This window comes from Camelus bactrianus, chromosome 6 (assembly GCF_048773025.1).
Source record: "Camelus bactrianus isolate YW-2024 breed Bactrian camel chromosome 6, ASM4877302v1, whole genome shotgun sequence".
NCBI classification, from domain to species: domain Eukaryota; kingdom Metazoa; phylum Chordata; class Mammalia; order Artiodactyla; family Camelidae; genus Camelus; species Camelus bactrianus.
The window spans coordinates 2,445,482-2,467,472 of NC_133544.1; the positions used below are offsets into that span (position 1 = coordinate 2,445,482).

The 21,991-nt window shown below is 60.2% G+C and overlaps 1 protein-coding gene across 2 annotated transcripts; it reads right to left on the reverse strand.

Annotated features, from left to right (window-relative positions):
* Positions 1–4,423: 4,423 nt before the first annotated feature.
* On the reverse strand, positions 4,424–18,143 carry TNFAIP2 (TNF alpha induced protein 2). Of its 2 annotated transcripts, XM_074364966.1 has the most exons (13): positions 17,826–18,143; positions 16,782–16,908; positions 14,517–14,874; positions 13,590–14,214; positions 11,350–11,464; positions 11,080–11,202; positions 10,781–10,881; positions 10,016–10,114; positions 9,332–9,455; positions 8,359–8,481; positions 7,960–8,115; positions 7,644–7,765; positions 4,424–6,176 (listed from the first exon to the last, which is right to left on the reverse strand). In XM_074364966.1, exons 3-13 carry the CDS (start codon positions 14,857–14,859, stop codon positions 6,035–6,037), a joined length of 2,073 nt encoding a protein of 690 aa, XP_074221067.1. In that variant the 5' UTR covers positions 14,860–14,874; positions 16,782–16,908; positions 17,826–18,143; the 3' UTR covers positions 4,424–6,034. The 2 variants fall into 2 exon arrangements, with proteins under 2 accessions (XP_074221067.1, XP_074221066.1); XM_074364965.1 differs by lacking the exon at positions 16,782–16,908 and having other exon boundaries at positions 17,826–18,142.
* Positions 18,144–21,991: the final 3,848 nt, after the last annotated feature.

Sequence of the window (21,991 nt, forward strand, 5' to 3'; positions counted from 1 at the left end):
TGCCGCCATCTTGTCCTCTGCGTCTTGTGCATCTAACTAGTCTTTGTAGTTCACAGGCCTCTGGATCAAGACTTGCTGCGCCCAAGGAGCTGAGAAGCCATCTACGTTCCGTCCCATTGAAGAGCACGAGATGACGAACAGCCAGCCCGATTCACAATTGGATGAGAGCTTGGGAGCTCTTGGGTTGGGGGTAACATTTTTCATGAGGGAGGAATATAAATAACTGTAGTCAGTGGGTAGGTAGTGGGGGGAAATGGCCACAACGGACTCCAGCATCTCCCATCAGATGGGAGCCTGTTTCTCCAGCCCTTGAAGTTGAACTCGGTCACGTGACTGTCTCTGACCCCCCCCCCCCAGGACCTTAGCAAAAGTGACACAAGCAGAAAAAGTGCTCGGGCACCAAGCTTGCCCTCTCTTGCTGCTGGAACCTTCCCCCCATCATGCGAGCCAGCTCAGGCCAGCCTCCTGGGATATGGGAGGTCAGCTGTCCCAGCCGTCCTCCTCGACCCTGAAACTTCCACGGTTCAGACACATCTGTGGTGGAGGCCCAGGGCCCAGGGCTGCTGGACAAGAGAGACGGTGGGTCCAGCCTCCAGGGCCAGCCCCAAACCAGCAGCCCGCAGTGCCTCCACCCAACAGGAGCAGTTGCAGGAGTGGAGATCTTAGCTGAACACCCCCGCATCCTTCTGACCCCGCATTGTCCCGGACCCTCAGGGTATCTCTGTGGGGAAATAAGTATCCATTCAGGACCACTAACCACCTGATTCACCACAGTCATTAATGCAGGTGCAGCTCTACACCCATCTGGAAGGCTTAGAGAATGGGGCACCATGGCTCTCTCCTTCCTGGGGTCATCCCCGCCCAGGCAGCCTTCCCAGGTGAGGCTCCGGCACAAGCCTGGTCCATCCACTAAACCCGAGGACTGTTCATTGCCCTAAGGGGCAGAAGCCAGGGGCTGAGGCCCACACTGGTGGGCACGTCACCTCCACTTTCCTCGACGTGGCTGTGGTCTGCTCACCTCCAGGTCTCTCCCTGGCATTCTCAGAGGATGGCAGCCCCTGCCCGCTGCCCCCTCCACCCCATCGTCAGAATCCACATACTGCCTCCCGGTTCCTTGAGCCCTCAGTTCCCCACCAGGTCAGCTACACTTCCTCAGAGTGGTACCCCCACTGTGTCTTCGCCAGAAACTGCAGCAGTAAATAACATGACCTTGACTGCAAGGGTCCAACCTGAGCCCCCTCCATCCACACCCACCCTCTCACTCCCTTCCTGGACCCCAGCCGTCCTCCACCACTCCGAGGACCACGTCCTCTGACCCAGCACCGTTTCCCAGCCCCTCACCCTCTCACACCCCCACAGCTCTGCTGCCACCTGAGCCCCCAGGGCCACAGCTGTAATCTCTCCTGGGGGCCCCTCACATCTTAGCTCTGCTCACCTCGTGTGATCTCCTGACCAAACCCATGTTCACCGTTAAACCCGACTCTGGGACTCCAGGCTGGCACCTGAGCACTGAACGTGGCTGGAGAAAACGTAAGGCTGCTAACGAACCCAGTTCAAGGGTGTGCGACACCGCTGGGCCATCCCTCACCCGAGACACACAGCCTCATCTCCTCGCACCTCAAACATCCAGCAGCCTCAGTTAAAAGCTAGATTATAAAATGTTCATGCACAACAAACACGTTCACATGGTTCAGTAAGAAAAACTGAAAACAGGACAGACAGTGAAATAGCTCCTTCTCAACCTCTGCCCCCTCGCCTTCCCCCCACCCCCGTCTCTTCTTCCCTGGCTCGTGGGCACACACTCGTGTGCACACACAAACAGCCAGTGTTAGACCCTGGCGTATTCTTCCGGGCTGCCTAAGTGCAGACACAAGTGTGTATCTTTTCCCACTTTTGTTTCTTTGATGACAGCACACCACAAACTCATCTGCATCGTGCTTCAGCTCAGCATTGTGTGTCGGAACAATTTTCCAGTCCGAACCAAGAGCACGCCCACGTTCTCCGTTGCGGCTGCACAGTACTCCGTTGTTTGGACGCACTGCAGCCATTTCCCTGGTACCTACTGGTGGACATTTAGGGAGTTCCCAGTATTTTGCTACTACAGTTGAAGTGACAAGCTGGCCCCTGAATCCCTTTGCGTGGATGTCGGAGCATTGATGAGACACACTCCTGGGGTGGGTGGCCGGCTCCCAGGTGCGCTCGGCGCTTTGCTGATTTTGCCCAATGGCCCCAGAGGGCTGTGAAAACCAGGCTCCCAGAGCGCTGAGTGGCAGCGCCTGGCACTCGTCAGCCTCACCGTACACTGTGGTCACCCGCTTGGGCTTCGGACAGTCCAAGGAGCCACCCTTCCTTTCGGCACATCTTTCAAACTTAACTCCCCAAATTTCTCCCGCAGGGCCTCTCCTGTCTCCCCCCAGGCCTTCCTGGCTGAGAAGAGGTGCTGGGGTCCCCGGCTTGGTTAGGAATGACTCAAGGACCCCACCTCAGCCAGCCTCATCTCCCTCCAATCACAGCCCTCGCAGACCAAGCCATCTCTCCCCACCACTAGCCTGCAACCCAGCACCCCTTAAGGGGTCTGCTGGCCTCCCCGCTGCCCCCCCGCCCCCCGCCCTGCAGCAGGCAGTGAGGTCTTTCCAAATCACACATCACAGCAAATGGCCTCTTCAAAACCCTTCAGTGCTTTGCCTCTGCCCTGGCGTGAACTCCAACTCCCAGCCCCAGCTAAGGCCCCCGCACCCCTGCCTGCCTCTTTGGCAGGGGATTCTCCCTCCACTCCACACTCTCAGCCACTCCACCCCTTGAGCTCTTTCTTTCCCTAAAATATGAATGCTTCCCAGCTCCCTCTCCCCCTCTGCCTCTCCCAAGTGGCCTCCCTGAGCCTGGAGGCCCAACCATCCCCACCTCAGTAAGCGGTCCCCCAGGCCACAGCGAAAGCATCACCCCAATCCATCACCACCCGTATCACCACCCCACCCCCATCACCCCCACCTCTGCACTTGGACCTGGACTGTTTATTTACTGGTTCCCTGTTCCTTCTGAGCCTTCCAGGAATGTCAGCCCTTCAGGGAGGCCCTGGCCAGCTCTCCCCACTGCTCCCCTCAGCAGGGGTGGGGGAGGGTTTGAGGGTCCCAGCCTTTCTTGTCCCACCACTAACTGTGGCCTCCCCTCCAGTTCAAAGAAGCCTGAAGAGGGGCTGGATGCTGGGGCCCCCGTCCAGGCTCTCCCCTTCCTCTCCTCCACCGATGACTCACTCCTCCACCCTGGGGAGAACCCTTCCCTTCAAGGGAGTTTCCTGCGGCCGTGGAAAGTTACTGGCGCAGACCCCTTGGTCCAGGCGGCTGAGCTTGGTGACCCTGGTGGGACCTCACACTTCTCTCCCCTTCCTGCAGGAACAGCAGGGACTGCGAGGCACCACCCGCATCCCAGTCTCACAGCCCTTTGCCTGCCCAGCTGGGGCAGCCCCTCCGGAGGGCGGAGTAGGAGGACCAGGTGGGCTGGAGATCTGGGGGAGGAGTGCAGGCATGCGGGGGGTGCGGGGGTGGCTGGGGGCTTGGCTCTGGCATTTTCAGGCCTAAATCCATCCTCTTCAGTCCTTTAATGTCTGCCCATATCGATTTAAAACCTCCAGCTGGTGCTCAGCTCCCTTCTTGCCTCCCCACGCGTCCTCCCTCCCCCTCTTGCTCTGCGGGAGGAACTGGCGGGGAAACCCCAGGGCTCCCACCCACCCAGGGCTCCAGACCACCGGAAGCCCAACCACAGGGCGTCCCTGGTGAAGGTCTCCTGGTGCTGGTCCCCCTCCCTTTCTCTCTTTGCTCCCCACTGTTTGGCAGGGTCCATCCCACCCCCATGGGCCCCACAGGTGGAGCTCATCAGACAGGGCTTCCCTCCCCCCTCCACACCTCTGATGTCCGCCAGGGCCTCTGTCCTCCAGGCCTTTCCTGTAGGACCCAGACTCCACCTACCCTTGGCTCCCTTGGGGCCCCTCCCTCAGCTCTGGGGAATGGATTCTCAGAGGTTCCCCTTTCCCTCCCAGGGACTTCCCCAAATCCCGGGCCAGGCTGGGGTTGATGGTGAGCTGGAGCTTTCCAGGTCAATTCCAGAAATAAGAGAGTAAGTTCCCACTGGCCCCTTGCATGGAGTTGAAATGACGGTCTGGAGGCCCCTCTCCCCCATCCTCAGGATGCTGGGGAGGCCAGACAGGTTCATGACCACATTACAGGTGATGAAAGCAGGGTGAGGTGATGCCCTGCCCCACAGGCAGCCCCTTCCAACACTCACAGGTGAGAAGGGGGCAGGATGCGCTGGGGGGGGGGCGCACGGGGGATTTGGCTCTGCGCCTGGGAGGACAGGCCTGCCAGACCCCCAGAGGCTGAGAAAGTCACTGATGGCACGGCCCTGCTCCCCAAATAGATCAATCCTCAGCCACTTGTGAAACCAGCTTTATATCAACTCAGGTCTCGTTCCGAGCACACACACACACAAAAGCAGTGCTACCGAAAACTAACACCAAACATGCTAACTCCCATGAACGTACAAAGGCCTTTGTGCATCATTTACATGGGCCAGTTTCTGGCCACGGTACCTAGAAAGAGGAGGACAAACCCAAGAGAGCAGGCTGCAAGCCTCCTCATGGCAAGCCTACGTCTGAACTGCCCCTCTTGCCAAGAGGGCCTCTGGGGTAAGCAGAGGCCAAGGCGGGTAATTGAACCCAGCTTTTCCTGGGGTAGGACAAGGCACCCCACCCCACAGAGCAGGCGATGGATGGAGGCTGGGGTGGGCAAAGTAATGTCGCCACCCCAAAGATGCCCACGACCTAATCCCTGGGCCTGCGACTATGTTAGTTTCCACGGTGAAGAGGAGTTAAGGTGTCAGGCAGAATTAAGGTTGCTAATCAGCTGACCTTAACATCGGAGGAGGATCCTGGATTGTCTGGGTGGCCAAAGGACTCACAAGGGTCCTTAGAAGTAGAAGAGGGAGGAGAGGAGGAGTGCTGTGAAAAGGATTCGACCGGCCATGGTGTGGCTGGCTTTGAAGATGGAGGAGGGACACGGGCCAGGAAATACTGGAAGGCGGCCTCCAAGGAAATTCCCTGCTAGAGCTTCCAGAAGGAACCAGCCCTGCCAACACCTTGGCTTTAACCACTAGAGCCATGTCAGACTTCTGACCTTAGAACTGAAAGAGAAGTTCTGGTTTTAAGCTACTAAGTTTGTGGAGATCTGTTCAAGTGGTTAATAGGAAACTAATACGGAGGCCAAGGGGTGAGAGGTCAAGCTCACCCCGCCCAGACCTCAGCCCGCCTTCCAGGGCAGGACCCGGAGGCACCCCTGGGCCCGTCCCCGTGTGGGGGAGGGCAGAACCCAAGCAATCTCAGGAGGTCCTTGCCCTCCTGGGCCCATCCTCAGGGGAAGCCCGTGGGGAATCAGAGAGGGGTCGCGGTCTGAGCTGCAGGGGTGGGGGGGCCCTCTGGAGGGGGCTCTGACGCTGGCTCTGCCTCCAGCTGGTTGTGTGACCCGACCCCTCAGGCTCCTTTCCAGGCCCTAGATAAGAGCCCATCTTTTCCTTTTTCTCATCCAGTTCTGCCTTCGATTCCAAACACTTGCTGAGCCCAGCTCAGTGCAGCCCTGGACCAAAGGAGGCAGGAGGGGTGAGGCTCAGGCCCTGGCCCAGGAGCTGGGAAGGCTCCCGCTGGGGTACTTGAGAAAGCCAGTTCTGAGCAGACAGTGGAAGGACCCCGCAGACAGGTGGTGGCCCAGGATCTCTGACCTTGGCCACTCTTCCTCCGAGCTCCTTCCTTCAGTGCGAGTTAGATCAACTCCCCTCTACAGAGAGTTTCTCAGGTGTGGCCTCCTTGGCTCCCCACAGGAGGGGTAAACCAACCAGGGCCTGTGTACTTCCAGCTGCCCAGGGGCCTGTGCCTTGGCCAGGGCTGGGCAGAAGCAGCAGCAGAAGGCTGATGCCGGTCTGAACAGTCCCCAAACGGGATGGCGTCTGATGCTCTCCAGGCGCTCACAAGCAGGTCAGGCCACAGAAGAAGCTACCCAACCTTTATAAGTGAAAACAGGGACTTGGAGGGCGCTTGTGCCCCCGTGTCGATGTCCAGGATGCTCCGGATGCCCTTGACTTCGCTGTTGGACAGGTTCCCCTTGATGGCCAAGATGGCACTCAGGTGGCCTTTGCTGGCAGAAGAGTGTCCCCTCAGTCCAGCCTGCTCACCAACACCCCTGCTCCCACCTCTTCCCAGGTCCCCAGACTCCTAGCTGGAGCCACAGGGTCCTGCAGCCAACCCCCTGCCCACAAGGAGGCCCCACCCTCCTTGGCCCACTGTGCCCCGGCAGCACTGGCCACCGTGCGTCCCTAGAGCGTGCCGCGCTCTGGTCCACCTCAGGCCTTTGCACTGGCTGTTCCTCCTGGAATGCTCTTCCCCATGCCCTTGAGAGGACCCTCCTTCTCACCCTTTAGGTCTCAGCTAAAATGTCACCTCCCCCAAGAAGCTCCCCATCTCTAAAGTCAGCACTTCCTGTCGTTCACAACCTTGGGTAAAGAGTCTTTAAAACTGTACTCCTTTGCCCGACTACCTCGTCAGGGCCAGCGCTCAGCAGACTGTAAGCAACATGAGGGAAGATGAAGACCTGGTCTGTCTGGTACTTCATTGCATCCTGGTGCCTAAAACAGAGCCTGGCACCTAGTAGACCACTCAATAACTGTTGGTGGGTGGGTGGGTAAGTGGATGTGTGGATGAATAGGTGGGTGGATGCAAGGATGGATGGGTGGATGGATGGATGGATGGGTAGATGAATGGATAGGTGGATGGATGGGTAGATGGATAGATGGATAAATGGATAGGTGGATGGGTGGATGGATGAATGGGTGGACAGATGGATAGACAGGTGTGTGAGCAAATGGACAGATAGCTAGGTGGATGAGTAGATGGGTGGATAGGTGCCTCTATGAATGGGTGGATGGATGGCTGTGTAAGTAAGTGGATGGGTGGGTGGGTGGGCGGAGTGGACCAGTCAGTGGCTGCACTTGGCTGAATTGAGATAATCCAACTCCAGGCCTGTTCAAACTTTCCCAACCATACCAGATATTCAACCCAAAGAGAAAATTTCCCTGGTTTTCCAGATCCTCAGGCAGCCAGGGGTTAAGCCTCCACTCTGAAACAGGGGCCCCAGGACTCAGGGCACAAGTCAAGCCCCTGAGGACCCCAAGGCTGCATGGTGGACCGCAGCGTCACTGCTGACTTGCCACAACCTCCAGCAGGCCCCCGGTCGCTCTGACCTCAGGCTTCCCTCTGAGGGGCAGTATCATAAAGGCTAAGACTGCCCGGCTTTGTCATCAGCTCTACCACTGCCGGGCTGTGCTTCCTTGGACACGTTCCTTAAGATCTCCAGGCCTTGTCCCTAAGATGGGGTGGGAAGTGTCAGCCTCATCGGGTTGTAGTGAAAATCGAGTGAGCAGCCACAGTAAAGCCCAGAGCAGGGTGGCCGGCACAAAGTTCCAGTCACAGGGACTGCATCAGGAGGTCAGTATCGGAGCTCTCCCTACCCTGGAGGGGCTGATCCCGGGCCCACCCGGCCCCGACCACAGTGGGGTATGGCAGGGCCACGCCGCCTGCCCAGGTCCTCTGGTGACTCTGTTCTCACCTGAAGTCAGGGTACCAGGTGGCATACGTGGCCACCTCGATCTTGATGGCACTGGGGTCTTGCAGGCGAATGATTTCAGCGAGCGTGGGGAGGGCGTGATGCAGCCAGGCTGCCGGGGAGCCCTGCAGGCACAGGGTGGCCTGGTTGGAGGGAGTCTGTCCCTTCCTTGAAGGCCACCGGGCAGGGACCCAGAGAGGTTCAGGTCAGATCTGACTGGGTTTGGAGAGGCCCTGAGGGGCTGTCCTGGCCCCTGCAGAGGCCTGGAGGAGGAGGGTCGCCGTCCCAGTGGGAGCTGGAGGGGCGGGCAGGAGCTTACGATCTGAGTGCAGAAGTGCTGGATGAGCTGGGCGTTGGCCAGGATGTGCCCCGCCAGCTGCTGCTGCTGCTCCGCTGTCTTGAGGACAAGGCGCCGCTTGCTGAGGCGGATGATGTACTCCTTCACCAGGTGCAGGTGCACAGCCTCCATGAGCTCCTGGGCAGGCAGGCGGGGCCACGTGAGCCAACCAGATAGGGAGCTCACCCCCCACCCCCGGAAGCCTCGGAGCCAGGAGTCCAGGAGGGGCAGAAGCCGGAGCAAAGGGATGCATCTGTGTGCACGTGCAAGTGCACGCGTGCATGCATTCCTGGCTGTGTGCACACACGCACACACGTTGGCATGGGTGTGCAGACACCACCACCACCACCCCCCCCCGCCACCAGCCCAGCACTCCCTCACCTCCCGGAAACAGTCGTGCAGCTCTGAGAACTCAGGCAGCCTCTCGCCCACGACAGAGATGATTTCCTCCAGGGTCTGCACGGGGGCCGCCCAGCGGGTCCGTGTGAACCTCTTGAACAGCGGCTGTGAAAAGAGAGGCAGGATATTGAGTCGTGCCGGCGGCCACCGGCACGCACAGAGACGCACGTGGACGCACGTGGCCCCGGACAGGGGCGCAGCGCTGTCAAGGACTCAGGGAGCCCAGGGGACTCAAGTCCCTGCTCACAGGCAGGAAGTGGAGGCAGGTCCACATGCCCTTCTCCAAGGCTGACTCGCTGTGGCTCTGGAGCCAGGACAGCCACTTGCCTGCCCTGAGGCCTTTTCTGCTGCCTCCCTCCTTAAACAAATAAATTCCTGCATAAACAAAGCCTTGTGCTTGGCTCAGCCTCTGAGGACCCTGCCAAGTCATCCAGGGTCACTGTCTGGCCACCCACGGCCACTGGGCACTGGGGAAACGGAAGGCTGCCATGGAGGGCAGGCAGGGAGTCACTCCTCTTCCTTTCCAGGGACCCCTGCCTCACCCTCTGCTAAAGGCACTGAAGGGTTTCTGTAGATTTCCTGGCCCACAGCAGATGTGGTGGCAGCTGCCCAAGGCTCTAAGCATCACAGCTGGGACTTAGGCCTGGGGACAGGGCGTGGGCAGGAGGGTCTGGGGGAGCTGGTGGAAAAGTATGTGTAAACTGGAGGACTAGGCTGAATCTAAATGGGGGAGGGGCACTGAAGCTTCTGGTCTGCGCCCTACAGCCCTGGACGGCCTTCTAAGCTCCTCAGGTGGCTCCAGCCTCCCTAGACCTGGCCCTGCCCCATGCCTTCCACATGCCAGGTCTTTGCTTATGCCACCCCCTAACACAGCACACCAGAGCGCCCTGAGGCCCTCTCCCCGTCCCTCCAGCACTGGATGCCACGTGAGCACAGGGCAGGAGGTTCCAGCTACCTTCAGGTCTGCAAACAGGTTCTGGAGCAAGGCATCAAAGCCACGGCTCTTGAGTTCATTCAGGGGGCTCAGCAGGGGGCTCAGCAGGTCCTGTGGAGTCTGCCACTTCTGCTCCATGTACGTCCTGAAAGGATACACAGGTAGGGGGGCTACCCAGGCCCAGAAAGCCAGCTAGCCCGAGTGAGCCTTCCTAGCCATCTCTTTCACTCTAGGACCCTCAGTGGCCCCCCATTCCCTGTGGGAACAAGTTCAAGTCATCCCATCCATGCTCCCTAGGAAGGGCCCCCAGCCTTCTCACCCCCAGCCATACCTAACACCACATTCTCTTCTAACTGAGGACAAATTGCTCTCCAAACTTCAGTCTGCTCATCTGCTTAATGGACATAATCACTGTACCTACTTGATAGGGTTGCCATAAAAATAAAATAAATCACTTGCACAAGTACTTGACCCACCAGCATTAGATAAATGTTTGCTGCTGCTGCTGCTGCTGCTGCTTCTGGTCATTTCCTTATCTACCGCCCTGCCATTTTTAATTCACCGTCCATCTCTACTTAAGCTACTCCTTTGGCTTCCCTCCCCGCTCCCGGGCGCCTCCCTTCCACCTCTCAGTCACCCTCTCTCTCCACCAGGCAGGCAGCCCCAGTGATTACCGCTCCCACAAGCCCCTCCCAGCGCCCTCACCGGAAGGATAGGCAGTTGTTGATGTTGGCCATGACATTGGCCCTGTAATTTCTCAGCTGTCTGCAGCACTCCAGAAAGTCCTCAAAGGCACGCTGGTAGCTGTTGAAACAGGAAAGGGCACATGCAGGACCAGCACAAACACTGGGACAGTAGCAGCCTCCCCTGGCCCAACAGCCTCCCCAGGTTGACAGGGCGCTTTTCCAGTTGGTCGGCACCAGGCCGCACAGGGAGGGGCCACCAGCCCCTAAGCATCCTGTCACTGGCTTTACGTGCTAAGCCAGTGGGGCCAGGGCCCCTGCAGAGCTCCTGAAGAGGGTGCCAGCCCAGCCCGGCTGCCCCGACTCCCCCCAAAGGCCCTGTCTATAGCTGGATGACTGGAAGAGGCAGTGAGTGGAGGGAGGGGTCCTCAGAGGTGGGGAGAGAGGCAGCCAAGAAACTTATGAGGGTAGAGACCAGGGGCGTCACCTGAAGGGGAGGCCAAGATCTCGGTCCCTCAGGGGGCACTTTCTTGCTAGCTGAAGGCCGCTCTGCAGGGAGCTTTGCTGAGTGGGGAGGGTCAGATCACTTGAGGCTCTCAGTGCCCAGTTGGTTTTCCCCCCTACACAGTGGGACAAGGACTCCTGCTCTGAATGACAGACACCCTCGAACAGGGAGGGGTCCCAGATCTAGCTTGGATGCCCACCTGGGTTACCAGGGAGGGGTGGTGGCTCTGAGGGAGGTGGCTGCAGGGACCCCCTCCTGTGCACGCACATGTACCCCACCCACCTCCTCAGGACCGCAGCCAGCTCCACCAGCAGCATATGCTTTATCTGCGTGCCCAGTTCAAGGGTGATGCTCTCGGCCTTGGCCTGGCCCTGGGAGATAATCTGCAAGGGTAAGAGGCGAACTGAGCAGGAGCCCACGTGGTCCAGGGCTGGGGCAGGGGCAGGTGAGGGGGGACATGCCGGGACAAGGAGGGCAGTGCTCAGAGGCGGCAGGTGCATGCACTCAGGAAGTGGGCTCTGCATGGCGCACAGCGAGCTCAGGCCAGGCTGTGTGCGCGCACGAGGGGCCGGCTGTGCTACCTGGATGATGTCGATGGCCAGCTCACTGTGGCAGTGGCCGTCCAACCTCTGGGGGGCCACATCCTGGGCCCAGCGCTGTGACTCCAGCTCCAGGGCACGGGCCATCAGCTCCTTCACACTGGTCTAGGGGAAGGCGGGCCAGTCAGTGGGGCACAAAGCCCATGAGCAAGTCCGTCAGGCTCCCTGCCCACGTCCCGTCTGCCCCAGCCTCCCCTCCGCTTCCTTCCCGCCCCTCCTTGGCCCTGGCCCTGGTGCTGGCGCTGAACTCACCACCTCACTGGACAGGAACGTGGCCTCCAGCAGCCGGATCTGCTTAGCGGGGAGGAGGCTCCCAAGCCTGACTCCCTGCAGCTCCCCTGCCAGCTTGGGGCTGTTGATGACATCGCTGTGGGCAGAGAGGGGCTGCATGAGGAAGCCTCAGCACCATCCCTCAAGCAAGAGCCGCCTCCTCAGCCTGAGTCTAGCAGGCCTTCCCTCCACCCCTCTCCCGATCCCATCCCTGCTTCTCCCCCTCTGATCATGGGTCCTCCATCTGCTCTGTCTGGTTCAGGCCAAAACCTTGTACTCACCATGCCTCCTTCTACTCTCTCACCCATCACTCCTGCTCCAAAATAGTCTCCCCCCTGAAACTGATCAGCCTCGACCTCCCCCAGCCCCACTGCCCAGCCATCATCATCTCTCCCTTGGACCCTCCTCCCTGGCCTCCCTGCTTCGCCCTCACCTCCAACAGTCCCTCCTCCGCCCTGCAGGCAGAATCACCTTTCAGATCTGATCTCCCTGCTGGAAGGCCTCCCCTCTCACATGGATAAATGCAACTCCTTTCAGCATCTGGCTCTCTGCCCCCTTCCACACCCAGCCCCCTCTGCACTCCAGCCCTGCTGGCCATGGGTATCCACCAGCCCTGCACCCTGACCACGGGGTGGCTCTGCTGCCCCAGAGATGGGCCAGTCCACGCAGGAAGGGCTGCCCCTTCCGCAACCCCACCCCACTCCACGGAGGTATATCTAAGCATCCTTGTGGTACCTTTGCTGGGTCCCAGAGACCCTCGGGACTGGCCCATCCAGACACTTGCTCAGGGTCCTCTGTCTGCCTGGAGGCTCAAGAATGGCCTCTCTGCCCCTCTCCCAACCTAGACATGCTGTGCCCCTTTGCTCCCGCACTTCAAGCCACATGGGCCTCAGAGCCACCTCAGACTCCCCCTCCCAGGGCTCCAGGCCCAGCCAGCCTCACTTTTCTGCTGCATTGACCCCACTGGCCTCAGGCTAAAAGCCCCCGAGGTCACTGGGACAGGAAGGCTGAAGGGGAGAGGCAGAAGTCCCTGGCATTTCCTGGTGAGTCAGGAAAAGCGAGAAGGAACTGGCTCAGTGCTGCCCTGACTCTCCCACAGCCCCTGCCCTGGGCCAGTTGCTCTCACCCTGCTGATTCCTTACCCACCACCCCCACTGGGCCCTTCCTCCAGTCCCCTAATGGAAGCTGAGCCAGCAGCACCCACCGTGCTCAATGACCACCCAGATGTGTCCTCAGGATCCTCAGACATCACTCACACTGTCTATACCACCAGGCTTCCTTCAGGCTTCACACCTGGGGCTGAGGCTGGCCCGCAGAGGAACCCCAGGCCTCCCACGCCCTGGCATTTACACACTGCAGTCAGTCCCTCCCCACCCAGCTTGTGCGAATTACCGACAAGCTCAGGGGTCCACGGAGTCTAGGTAAATCAGGGGACGCCTGAGGCTGTACCCAGCTGGTACCAGGTATCCTCCGTTGGCCAAGCCAGCCTCCCAAACTGAAGAGCTCCAGGCCTCGGTGGCCAGTGCCCAGCTCCGCCGTGGGCTCACTGGGTAACCTTGCACAACGGGAGTCTTTCCAACAGGCCCCATGGCCCTACCTCACCCCTGCCCCCACAGCCTGTTGGATAACCCAAACTCTGATTCCCAGAATGCCCCACGGCTCAGCCTTAGGCCCTGGAAGATGGCTCCCTTTGCTGGAACAGCATCCTCCCCCACCCCTTCCATTCTGTCCTCTCTCCTTCCCTGCCAGATTCCCTTATTCTATTAGTGAGCTGCCCCAAGGCAGGGACATTGGCTCCTGTGGCAGGCAGAATTTTGTGCCTCCTCCTTGGGGCTGGCTTCCTCGACTGACCTAGGCAGGTTAGGGCCCCTGCTCAGGGCTCCCACAGTTTCTGGCCTCCTCTGCCACCTACCATCCTGCTCTGAATCCTCACTGCTTCACGTTCTTCCCAGACTGGGAACTCATGAATGAATGATGAAGCCCCTGCGATTCTCTGCGCCTCTGTTTCCCCAGCCGAGGAATGTGGCTGAGGCCCAGGAGGCTAGGGATTCCAAGCGCTAAGCAGGCCGGGCCCAGGCCCTGCCCCTCCGAGTCCACGCCCTGTCACGCGCCCTGTGCACTCTCTCACCAGGGGCTCCCTGCCCGCGGTGACGGCCCCTGCCGATGGGGCCTCCCTGCCCCTGGGGCCGCCACCGCGCCCCCCTGCGCCCAGCGCCGCTCACTTGGGGTAGAGGTTCTGCACCCAGACCAGCAGCATGTAGGTGTCGCGCTCGCACAGCTCGAACTGCGCCACGGCCGCCAGCTGGGCCGCGAAGTGCTTGTGGTAGCTCTCGGCGTAGGCCGCCACGACGCCGAATTCGGCGGGGAACAGCGGCTTCAGGCGCGCCGCCACCGCCTCCAGGTCCTCCTTCATGGTGCGGCCCATGTGCAGGAAGAGGCGCTCGGCCTCCGTGCGGCCCTCGGCGCCCGCGGGCGGCGGGCGGCCCAGCCGCTCCTCGGCCGCCTGCGCCACGCCCCGCCGCCACAGCTGCAGCCAGCTCCGGGGACGCGTGGCGGCCAGCCCCGAGGGCCCGGGCGCCGCCGCCCGGTCCTCGCGCTCCTGCGCCGCCAGCACCGCCAGCGCCTGGCGCAGCCTCTCGGGCGCCGCCTCCAGCGGCCGGCGCAGCAGGCCGAGCACCTGGTCGCGCAGCAGCGCGTACAGCGCCTCCACCTTGCTCTGGCGCCGCACCAGCTCCTCCTCGCTCGCGGCGCCCGCCGCCGCCGCCGCCCGCAGCTCCCGCTCCAGCGCCAGCAGCGGCCCCGCCGCCTCCAGCCGTCCCTGCTCCAGGTCCGCCTTGAGCTCCTCCACTGCGGCCAGAACGCTCCGTCAGCGGGGCTCCGAAACCGACGGCGGGGACAGGTCACCTCCCGTGGGCCCACAGGAGAGGAGATGGAGACCCCAAAAGGTGAAGTGAGGCGCCCAAGGAGGACAGGGGTCTCCCAGGCAGGACTGACCTCCCGGGGCCCACTCCCAGCCCCCAAGATCAGGGGGTGCAGGTGCACGCCCACCTTTCCTGCCCTCTCTGCGTGCTGGGTGAGTGGGGCATCCACTCTGATGGACCTCTGTCCTGCCCAGCCCCTAGCAGCTCAGACTTGGGGCCCCGGCCTACCTGTGGGCAGCCGGCCAGCCAGCCGCGCCTGGGACTCGGACTCGCCCTCTGTGTCTGCAGAGCTGGGCTGACCCTTCTTCTTCCTCCCTTTGGTGAAGACACTAAACACGTTGGCCAGGCCTTTTGACTTCTTCTTCTTCTTCACAGCCTCGTCCTCGTCCCGATCCGGGGCTACCTCAGCCTCCAGGGGTGGCACCAGGTCCTCGGAGGAGGCCTCTGACATAGAGGCTTCTGACTCAGCCTCCGATGTGGAGGGCAACTTCTGGGGGGCCCCGGGGAAGTCAAGGGCCCCTGGCATAGGCTGCTGGCCTGGAAGGCCTTGGAAGGTCATCATCTTCAGCATCACCTCGGCTCAGGCCTGCAGGTTGGCAAGGGGAGGGAATGAAGGGGTCAGCAGTCATGGTGAACAGGCCTGGCTCCTGGCTCCCCAGCCCAAGCACCCAGCCAGGCTGATCTGTTTCCACCCGTATAACTGCCAGACCTCTGGCCTCCTCCTGGCCCAGGTGGGCACCAACAACTCAATTCCCTCCCTGGACAGTGGTTGCTCTGCACCCACAGCTCCTTTCAGTACCCCCAGCCCCTCCAGAATCGCCTGGGGCAGGAAAGAAGCTGGGGGTGCCAAGCATCCCAGACAGAGGGGGCCTTCACTTCTTTCTGGCAAATCCTTCCCCGTCAGCCCACCCTCTGGCAAGGAAAAGGCACTGCAGGGGATAAGTACCACTCTGGACCCCACGAGACCCTGGGGGAGGAGGCAGACCCCGAGCTGCTGCCCCACTGAACAGAGCCAGAACAGAGGTCCAGAATAGTCAAAGAGCACCAGAGGCCTGGCCGAGGCAGGCATCCAGCCCCAGCCCCATCTTCCATCATGCCTGGTTCGTCTCTCGACTCTTCTAGCTTTGGGGTCCCAGAGGAACACTATGAGCAGATAAACAGCCGCTCCTGCTGGGACCATGGGTGGGCAGAGCCTGACTCCCATCCCAGTCTTGGCACTCAGGCTACAGAAACCATAGTGCCCCCTCAAACATCAAGATGTCTTTCCCACGTCAGCAGGGACAAGGGGCCCAATGAGGCACAGGGCTGCCTGAGGTCACCCAGCAGCCCAGACTAGGAACCCAGGCTTCCTGGCTCCCACTGCACCCTGCCGGCTCCCAAATGGGGTGACATCATCACCACAAGAGCTTCCGCTTTCTATGCCCTTCCTGAGTGCCCATCCCATCCCTTCCGTACTCCCTTCCAGGATTGGTGTTGTTTCCCTCATCTCACGAAACTGGCTCAGCAAGACTTAAAAATGCCCCTGTGGTCAACAGCTTGGGCTTGGAACTCAGATCACCTGGCTTCAGGTCCCCCTGCCTCGTGACCCCTACTGCCTCGCAAGCAACATTCAGAGAGGCAGGACCCCCTCGGGCCCAGCAGCACCTTCCCCAGCACCTTGACCATTGTCGGAGCAAGGCCAGGACCAGTGGAGGGGAACCTGGCTGATCCTAAGGAAGGGGGCAGGGCTAGGAACGGGGGGCAGACAGGGCTGGGCCTCCCTGGTAACTGGGGTGGCCCATTAACCACACTGCTTGTCCTCTCATCTAAGAGTAAATACACCAAGTCATGACTCATACAGCACAATGACTTCAATTCACCCCTGCAACAGCCCTGCAAGGCAGATGGGATGATCTTTCATCCAGAAAGAGAAACTGAGGTGGTGGGAGGTGGGATGGAGGGACATTAGGCCTGTCAGACTTTCCACATCCCCTGCTGCCTTCCACCAGCCCAGCTACCTTCTCCCATTTACCCAAGGGCTCATCCCAAACCCCTGGCCTTGAGCAGAGCCACTCAGAAGCCAGGAAGCCTGGGTTTCTCCCACTCCCACTGGCTTCACCAGGTGCCCTGGGTAGAGTTCTACACTGCTGGACCTCAGTTGCCTCCCCGGTGCCATTTGGGCTGAGTTCCACTCCAGGACCAAGCAGGAGGTACTCTCGGCAGCCCCAAAGCCAAGGTCCCCAGGTGCAAGGCCACTGGGCATTTCTACCCCACTGACCCCTTGCCCCAGCGTCCCTCCCAATCCATTCCATTCTCATGCCAGGCACCCACAGGAGCTGGTCTGACCAGCTGGCTGGGGCTGCTCTGCCCCACCTGGGCCCCCCACTGCCTTCCTGCTGGGGTGAGGGAGGGGGCTATCCTGACCAGCTGTGCTGCCCACCTGCCTCACCTCTGCCCTCATGGCCCCCATCTCCTCCGTCCCCACATGTGCTAGGCTCTAGCCAACCTCCAGACCTGGCTCCTGCAGGTCGCTGCATGGCATCGCTGCCTGCCCCAATCTGTGGCACAAAATCCTCCTCCCCTTCAAGGTCCCACAGCAGTCCCCCTGGCCCCGTCCCAGGCCTTGGGACTGAGGCAGCTGCTGCAGTAGAAAGAGAAACAAGTGTGGGCTCAGCTGTACCACCCATAGGGTGTGGACCAGATACCACCCTTCCTTCGTAGGCCTCAGTCTCCCATCTGTGAAATGGGGTGGAGTCCTGCTGAAAGGATACAAGAAAACCCACAAGCCACATGCTGGCACCTAGCCAGGCCTCAGTAAGGGAGTGTGTCCTGTGTCCCAGTGTCTCTCAGGCTAACCCCGACGCCCGGGTACCACAGAAGAGGGAAGAGAGGCACTCTTTTAAGCCCAGGCTCATGGCTGAGCACGCCAAGACAGGAAGGGGTGTGCTGGGAGTCACACAGTGTGGCCACAGCCTGTGGCCTGACAGTGGCAACCGTCTGGTCCTCCCAGCTCCCCCAGCTTCTCCTCAGGCACGCACACCCTCACCCTCCTTCCCAGGTTGGGGCTGAGGTTCACACAAGCCTCTCTGGCCTCTGAGCCTGGTTCCTCTTTGCTGGGCAGGATAGGGAGGCACACCTGTCCCCCAGATGAGGACATCCAGGCACAGGGAGGTGAAGTGACTTGGCCTCCAGCAAAAAGCAAGCCTCCCCCTCCTCCACTTTGAGCCTGGGCCTTCCTGCTACAAAAGGGAGACCCCTGCGCCCTCCCCCACAGCCCCTCCCTCCTGGCGTTTCAGGAAGAGCCCTGAGTTGGGAGAATCTCATCCGGACCCTCTGCTCCCTGACGCAGCAGCTCAGCGCAGGGACCTCAGTTTCCCTAGAAGTGGGGCTGCTGGAGACCTGGGACCCTCGGAGCGTCCCGCCCCCTTGGTCCTCTCCGTCGCGCCAGCCGCTCCCACGGGTGATCCGGTCAGAGACTCGGGGTCGGGGCGGGGCGGGCAGGCAGGCAGCCGCGCGAAGAGGTGGGGGACGGACGCACCGCGGGCGGAGGTCACTTACTGTGTCCGAGCCGAGCCACCGCTGTCCCGGCCTAGCCCCGCGCTGCCTGAAATAGTCGCAGACTCCGCCCCCGCCGGCCCGGCCCGCCCCGCCCGCTGCCTCCGCGGAAAACCCGCGGGCGGAGGCCAAGGCGGAGTGCGGCGGGGGCTGCCTGTGTCCCTGCGTCCGGCGTCGCGCGCGCCCCCCAGGCGGTGCGGGGCCTGCCCAGCAGGGGAGGGGGGGCCGGGTCGCTACCTCCCACCGGCCCGGGCCGGGTGGCGGGGCTGGCAGAGCGTCGCCCGGGTGTGTGGGGCGCGAGCACCGGCACCCGAGGTTGGACCGGGATGGGTCTGGCGCCGACCCATTGTCCCATGACGGCTTCTGATTGGCTGGCAGGAAGGGGCCCCCCGCGCTCAGGACCACGGCCGCGTCACACAGCCGGCATCCATCCACCCCAGCTCAGAGGAGTCCCCCTCCGCTCCCCAGCTCGCTCCAACTCTGGGGAGTCCCCTTCCCCCCGCAGAGTGCCTGGGACGGTCCCACCCAACCCCCTTGGCCGGCGGAGGATCACCCCCTCTGGGGAGGGCGCTCCCACTACGGCCTTCTTGGAGGAGCCTCCCTAAGGGAGAGGGGGCTGTAGGAGTGGGTGCTTTGCTTACACTCCCAAATCAAGTCTTGCTTAAAATGAGGAAATGGCTCACAAAAGTTGCCCGAGGTCACACAGGCAGTAAACTGCCGTCTGAACACACCCCCAGGCTGGTGGGACTCCCACTGAAACACTTCCCATTTCAGGGACCAGGGCTGGTCCAGGACAGGTTCCTAAAGGCACAAGGCAGGGGTCTTGAGGGCTCAGGCTCAGTTCTCACTCAGCCCAGCTTTGTCCTCACTTGGCGTGGCCTTGAGCATGCCTTGTTTCTCTGGGTAGTCAGGCCAGTCTGTCAACCGGCGGGAGGCGGTGCTAGTGAAGAGTACCCCCTTCCCTGTTTCACATCCTAGGAATCCCTACCCTCTGCAAAGGACCCTGCAGCTCAGGAATTTCCCGACTTGGCACCAGCTTCCTTTTTGCTCTTAATAGAGCCTCTGCTCCTCCCTCCCTTTTGTTTGGTACCCCCTCCCCCTCAGGGCTGAGCACAGATCTTGACGCCTGGGAGGCATGGCCTCCCCAGCAGGGCAGGGGGGAGAAAGGGGTGCCCTTTGGAACTGAGAACTTCCTCTTCCTCCTTGGGAATGGTGGCCAAGGGCCAGCTTTGGGCTTGAACATGGATCCTGTCCCTGGGGGGGCTTGCGGGGAGGGGAAAGGGGACTCCACCCCTTCTCTCCTGATGGCCCCAGGGGTGACATTTTTCAGATCTGAACCAAGAGTTACCATGCCCCATGACTGGGAGGGTCATCCCAGCCAGCCCCCCGCCAAGGTTCATCCAGCCAGACAGGGGTGATGAGGATGAGGACCACAGGGTCCTGGCTCACTGCCTCTGTGACTGGCCGCTGTGGCCTTGTTGTGCAATCCCCGCATCTTCCTGCCAGGCCTCCTCTTCTAACCCCAAGCAGATTGGGAAATCACTGGAGAATCCAAAGCACTCCGGGTCATGGGGCGGGGGTCTTGTTTTCAGGCTCGCAGACCCCACTGTCTCCTCAGAGCCTCAGACCCTGATCCTCAGGGGCAGGAATAAGGCTTTGCAGGGTGGGTGCTGGGTGGCCAACCTGGTCCCCAGCTGCCACGCCACCTGAGCTCCCTCTCCGCAGCCTCACCCTGGGCTAGGGCCAGGGAGTGGGAAGAGCTGCCCTCCCCTCGCGTGGCTGCATCCATCACTTCCCCTTTTCCTGAGTTCCGGCGTGGGAGTCAAGGGTCACATACGTGATGCCCCCAACACAAGGGAGATCCTCTGAAAACAGGGCTGCCTAGAGGGCCAAGAGGTGTAACAGCCCACAGGGCAGACAGGACAGGAGCTATTCTTACCCACTCTTGACAGAGGAGGAAACCGTCCCCAGGACATCAGACACTTTCAGAAGAAGCCAAAGGCCAGCCAAGAATTCCACCCTCAGCAGGAAATGAGCATCGGATGCTGGTTGGGAGTGTTCCTGGGCAGCTGCTGTCCTGTTCCCCACCTCCCTGGGGGCAGCAGGCCAGTTCCACCTGACAGGGGCAGTAGACCCCCGCCAGGCCAGCCCAGAAGTCAAGTGCACCAGCACCTGGCCAGGAGCTGTGGTCAACTCCTTGCACGAAACCTAGGGCTTGGGAGGCCCAGGACACAGCCCCCACCTCCCTTCCTTCTGCTTGGTAATGACAGCTGACTTCTTTTTTTTAATTGTGGTAAAATACACATAACCAAATGCACCACTGTGACCATTTTAAGTATACAGTTCAGGCGCATTGTTCTGCAGCATTATGCAACCATCACCACCATCCAGCTCCAGATCGTTTTTCACCTTGCAAAACTGAAACTCATTAAGCACTGATTCCCCATTCTCACTTCCCCCACGGGTCCGGCACCCACCATTCCACTCACTGTCTCTATAAATTTGACTACTCCAAGTAGCTCATATAGGTGGAATCAAGTATTTTCCCTTTTGTGACTGGCTTATGTAATTCAGCATAATGTCCTCAAGGTTCATCCATGTTGTAGCATGTGTCAGAATGTCCTTCCTTTTTAAGCTTGAATTATATTACATTGTTTATCTTTTCCATCTGTCAATGACACTTGGGTTGCTGCCACCTTTTGGCTACTGTGAATAATGCTGCTGAGAACATGAGAGCTACTCAAAACTTTTGAACTCCACAGGTGCCACGCTCTGTTCTCCGTGCTTTGCATGCATTAATTGATTTCATCAGTCTTATGAAATGGGTACTCCTTAATTATCCCCTTTTCACAGGTAAGGAAATTGAGGCACTGATAGGTCCAGTCACGTGCGGGTCAGTGGTGGAGCTGGGAGCCCCACACTAAGCATTGTGCTATATTACTTAACCCCAGATATTGATTAACTGAAATACAGCTTGATGTACTTAAGTCAGACACAAGGAGGGACTGCTAGGCTGGGTAGCTTAGATGCAGTAATGGATTTTACTGCCCTCTATTCCTTTTTCATCTTTGAAAAAAAATTTTCCGAAAAAAAATTTCCCAATCTCTTTCATGACCCTGTTCAGTCAATTCATTGAGTCTTAACCCTCACCCCGAGGGGCAGCAGAAGGAGCTGACTGGTTCCAGCACCAGAGAATAATATGGAGGGGGCCATGTGTGATTCATGGTCCTCATTCTGTTCCCCTCCCAGGGCTGCCTGGAAGAGCAGAAGTTGCAGGCAGAAGAGAGCACATTCTGGAACAGGGTTCAGCAGGTGCAAAAGCCAAGTGGGGATCAGGTAGGAACCAAGGAGCTGTGGTTTCTGGGCCTGGGGACACCAGGAAGACCTGGCCGTCAGGTGCGTACAGACCGTGGGTGGGCTCCCTGGGGACTGTTGCCTAGCCCTGCCCCCTGGCCCCATCCATTTCCCTCTGTCATGTGACTTGCACTTCCCATTGCCCTAACCCTGGCTTCCCAGTCCTGCTTCTCAGGCTGTCACCTGACCTGGGACCGCCCCTGGGACCGCTTGCTTCCTGGAGATGTCCCACTCATCTGCACTGGGCAGAATCATCGCATCCTCTGTTGACAGGGGAGGAAACTGAGACTTGGAAGGCTAAGTGGATGCAAAAGTTGGGGCCTTGAGGCTGAGACCTCTGCTGCCACCCAGCCTTCCCCAAGAGAGGAAGTCACTGCTCAGGGTCATCTGCAGCTGCACCTGACCTCAGCCAGAGTCTCCTGACCTCCCTGAGGACCACGGGATGGCCAGGGCAGCTGACCAGGAACCACCCTTACAGGCCATGCCCTCCCACAAGGGCCCTCACCAGACCAGGTCTACACCAACAGGCAGTGTCCCCCGACCCCCGAGTAACTGTTTACTTCCTCCTCCCCACCAGGAAGAAGCCGGAGCACACACTCCTTTCTGTGTTTGATAGATGGGGAAAACAAGGCCAGAAGAGAAATGACTTTCACTGGTCCCCAAGCAGCCTGGCCTACCTCCTGTGAGGGAGAGGGGGCCCCTTAGGAGAAACCAGGGTCCACTGGGCAACAGAACCCCAATCCTAGTGGCTTTCCAAGTGCAGGAGGGCTCCTTGGAGGAGGTGCCCCTCCAGGGCCTCAGGGAAGCTCCGTGCC

Coding starts and splice junctions, on each gene's coding strand:
- TNFAIP2 (XM_074364966.1), bottom strand. CDS start 14,859: ATGCTGAAGATGATGACCTTCCAAGGCCTTCCAGGCCAGCAGCCTATG. Junction 11,203..11,349: donor CGTTCCTGTCCAGTGAGGTG/GTGAGTTCAGCG, acceptor GCCTTCCCCTAG/ACCAGTGTGAAGGAGCTGAT. Junction 8,482..9,331: donor ACCTGTTTGCAGACCTGAAG/GTAGCTGGAACC, acceptor CTCTTTTCACAG/CCGCTGTTCAAGAGGTTCAC.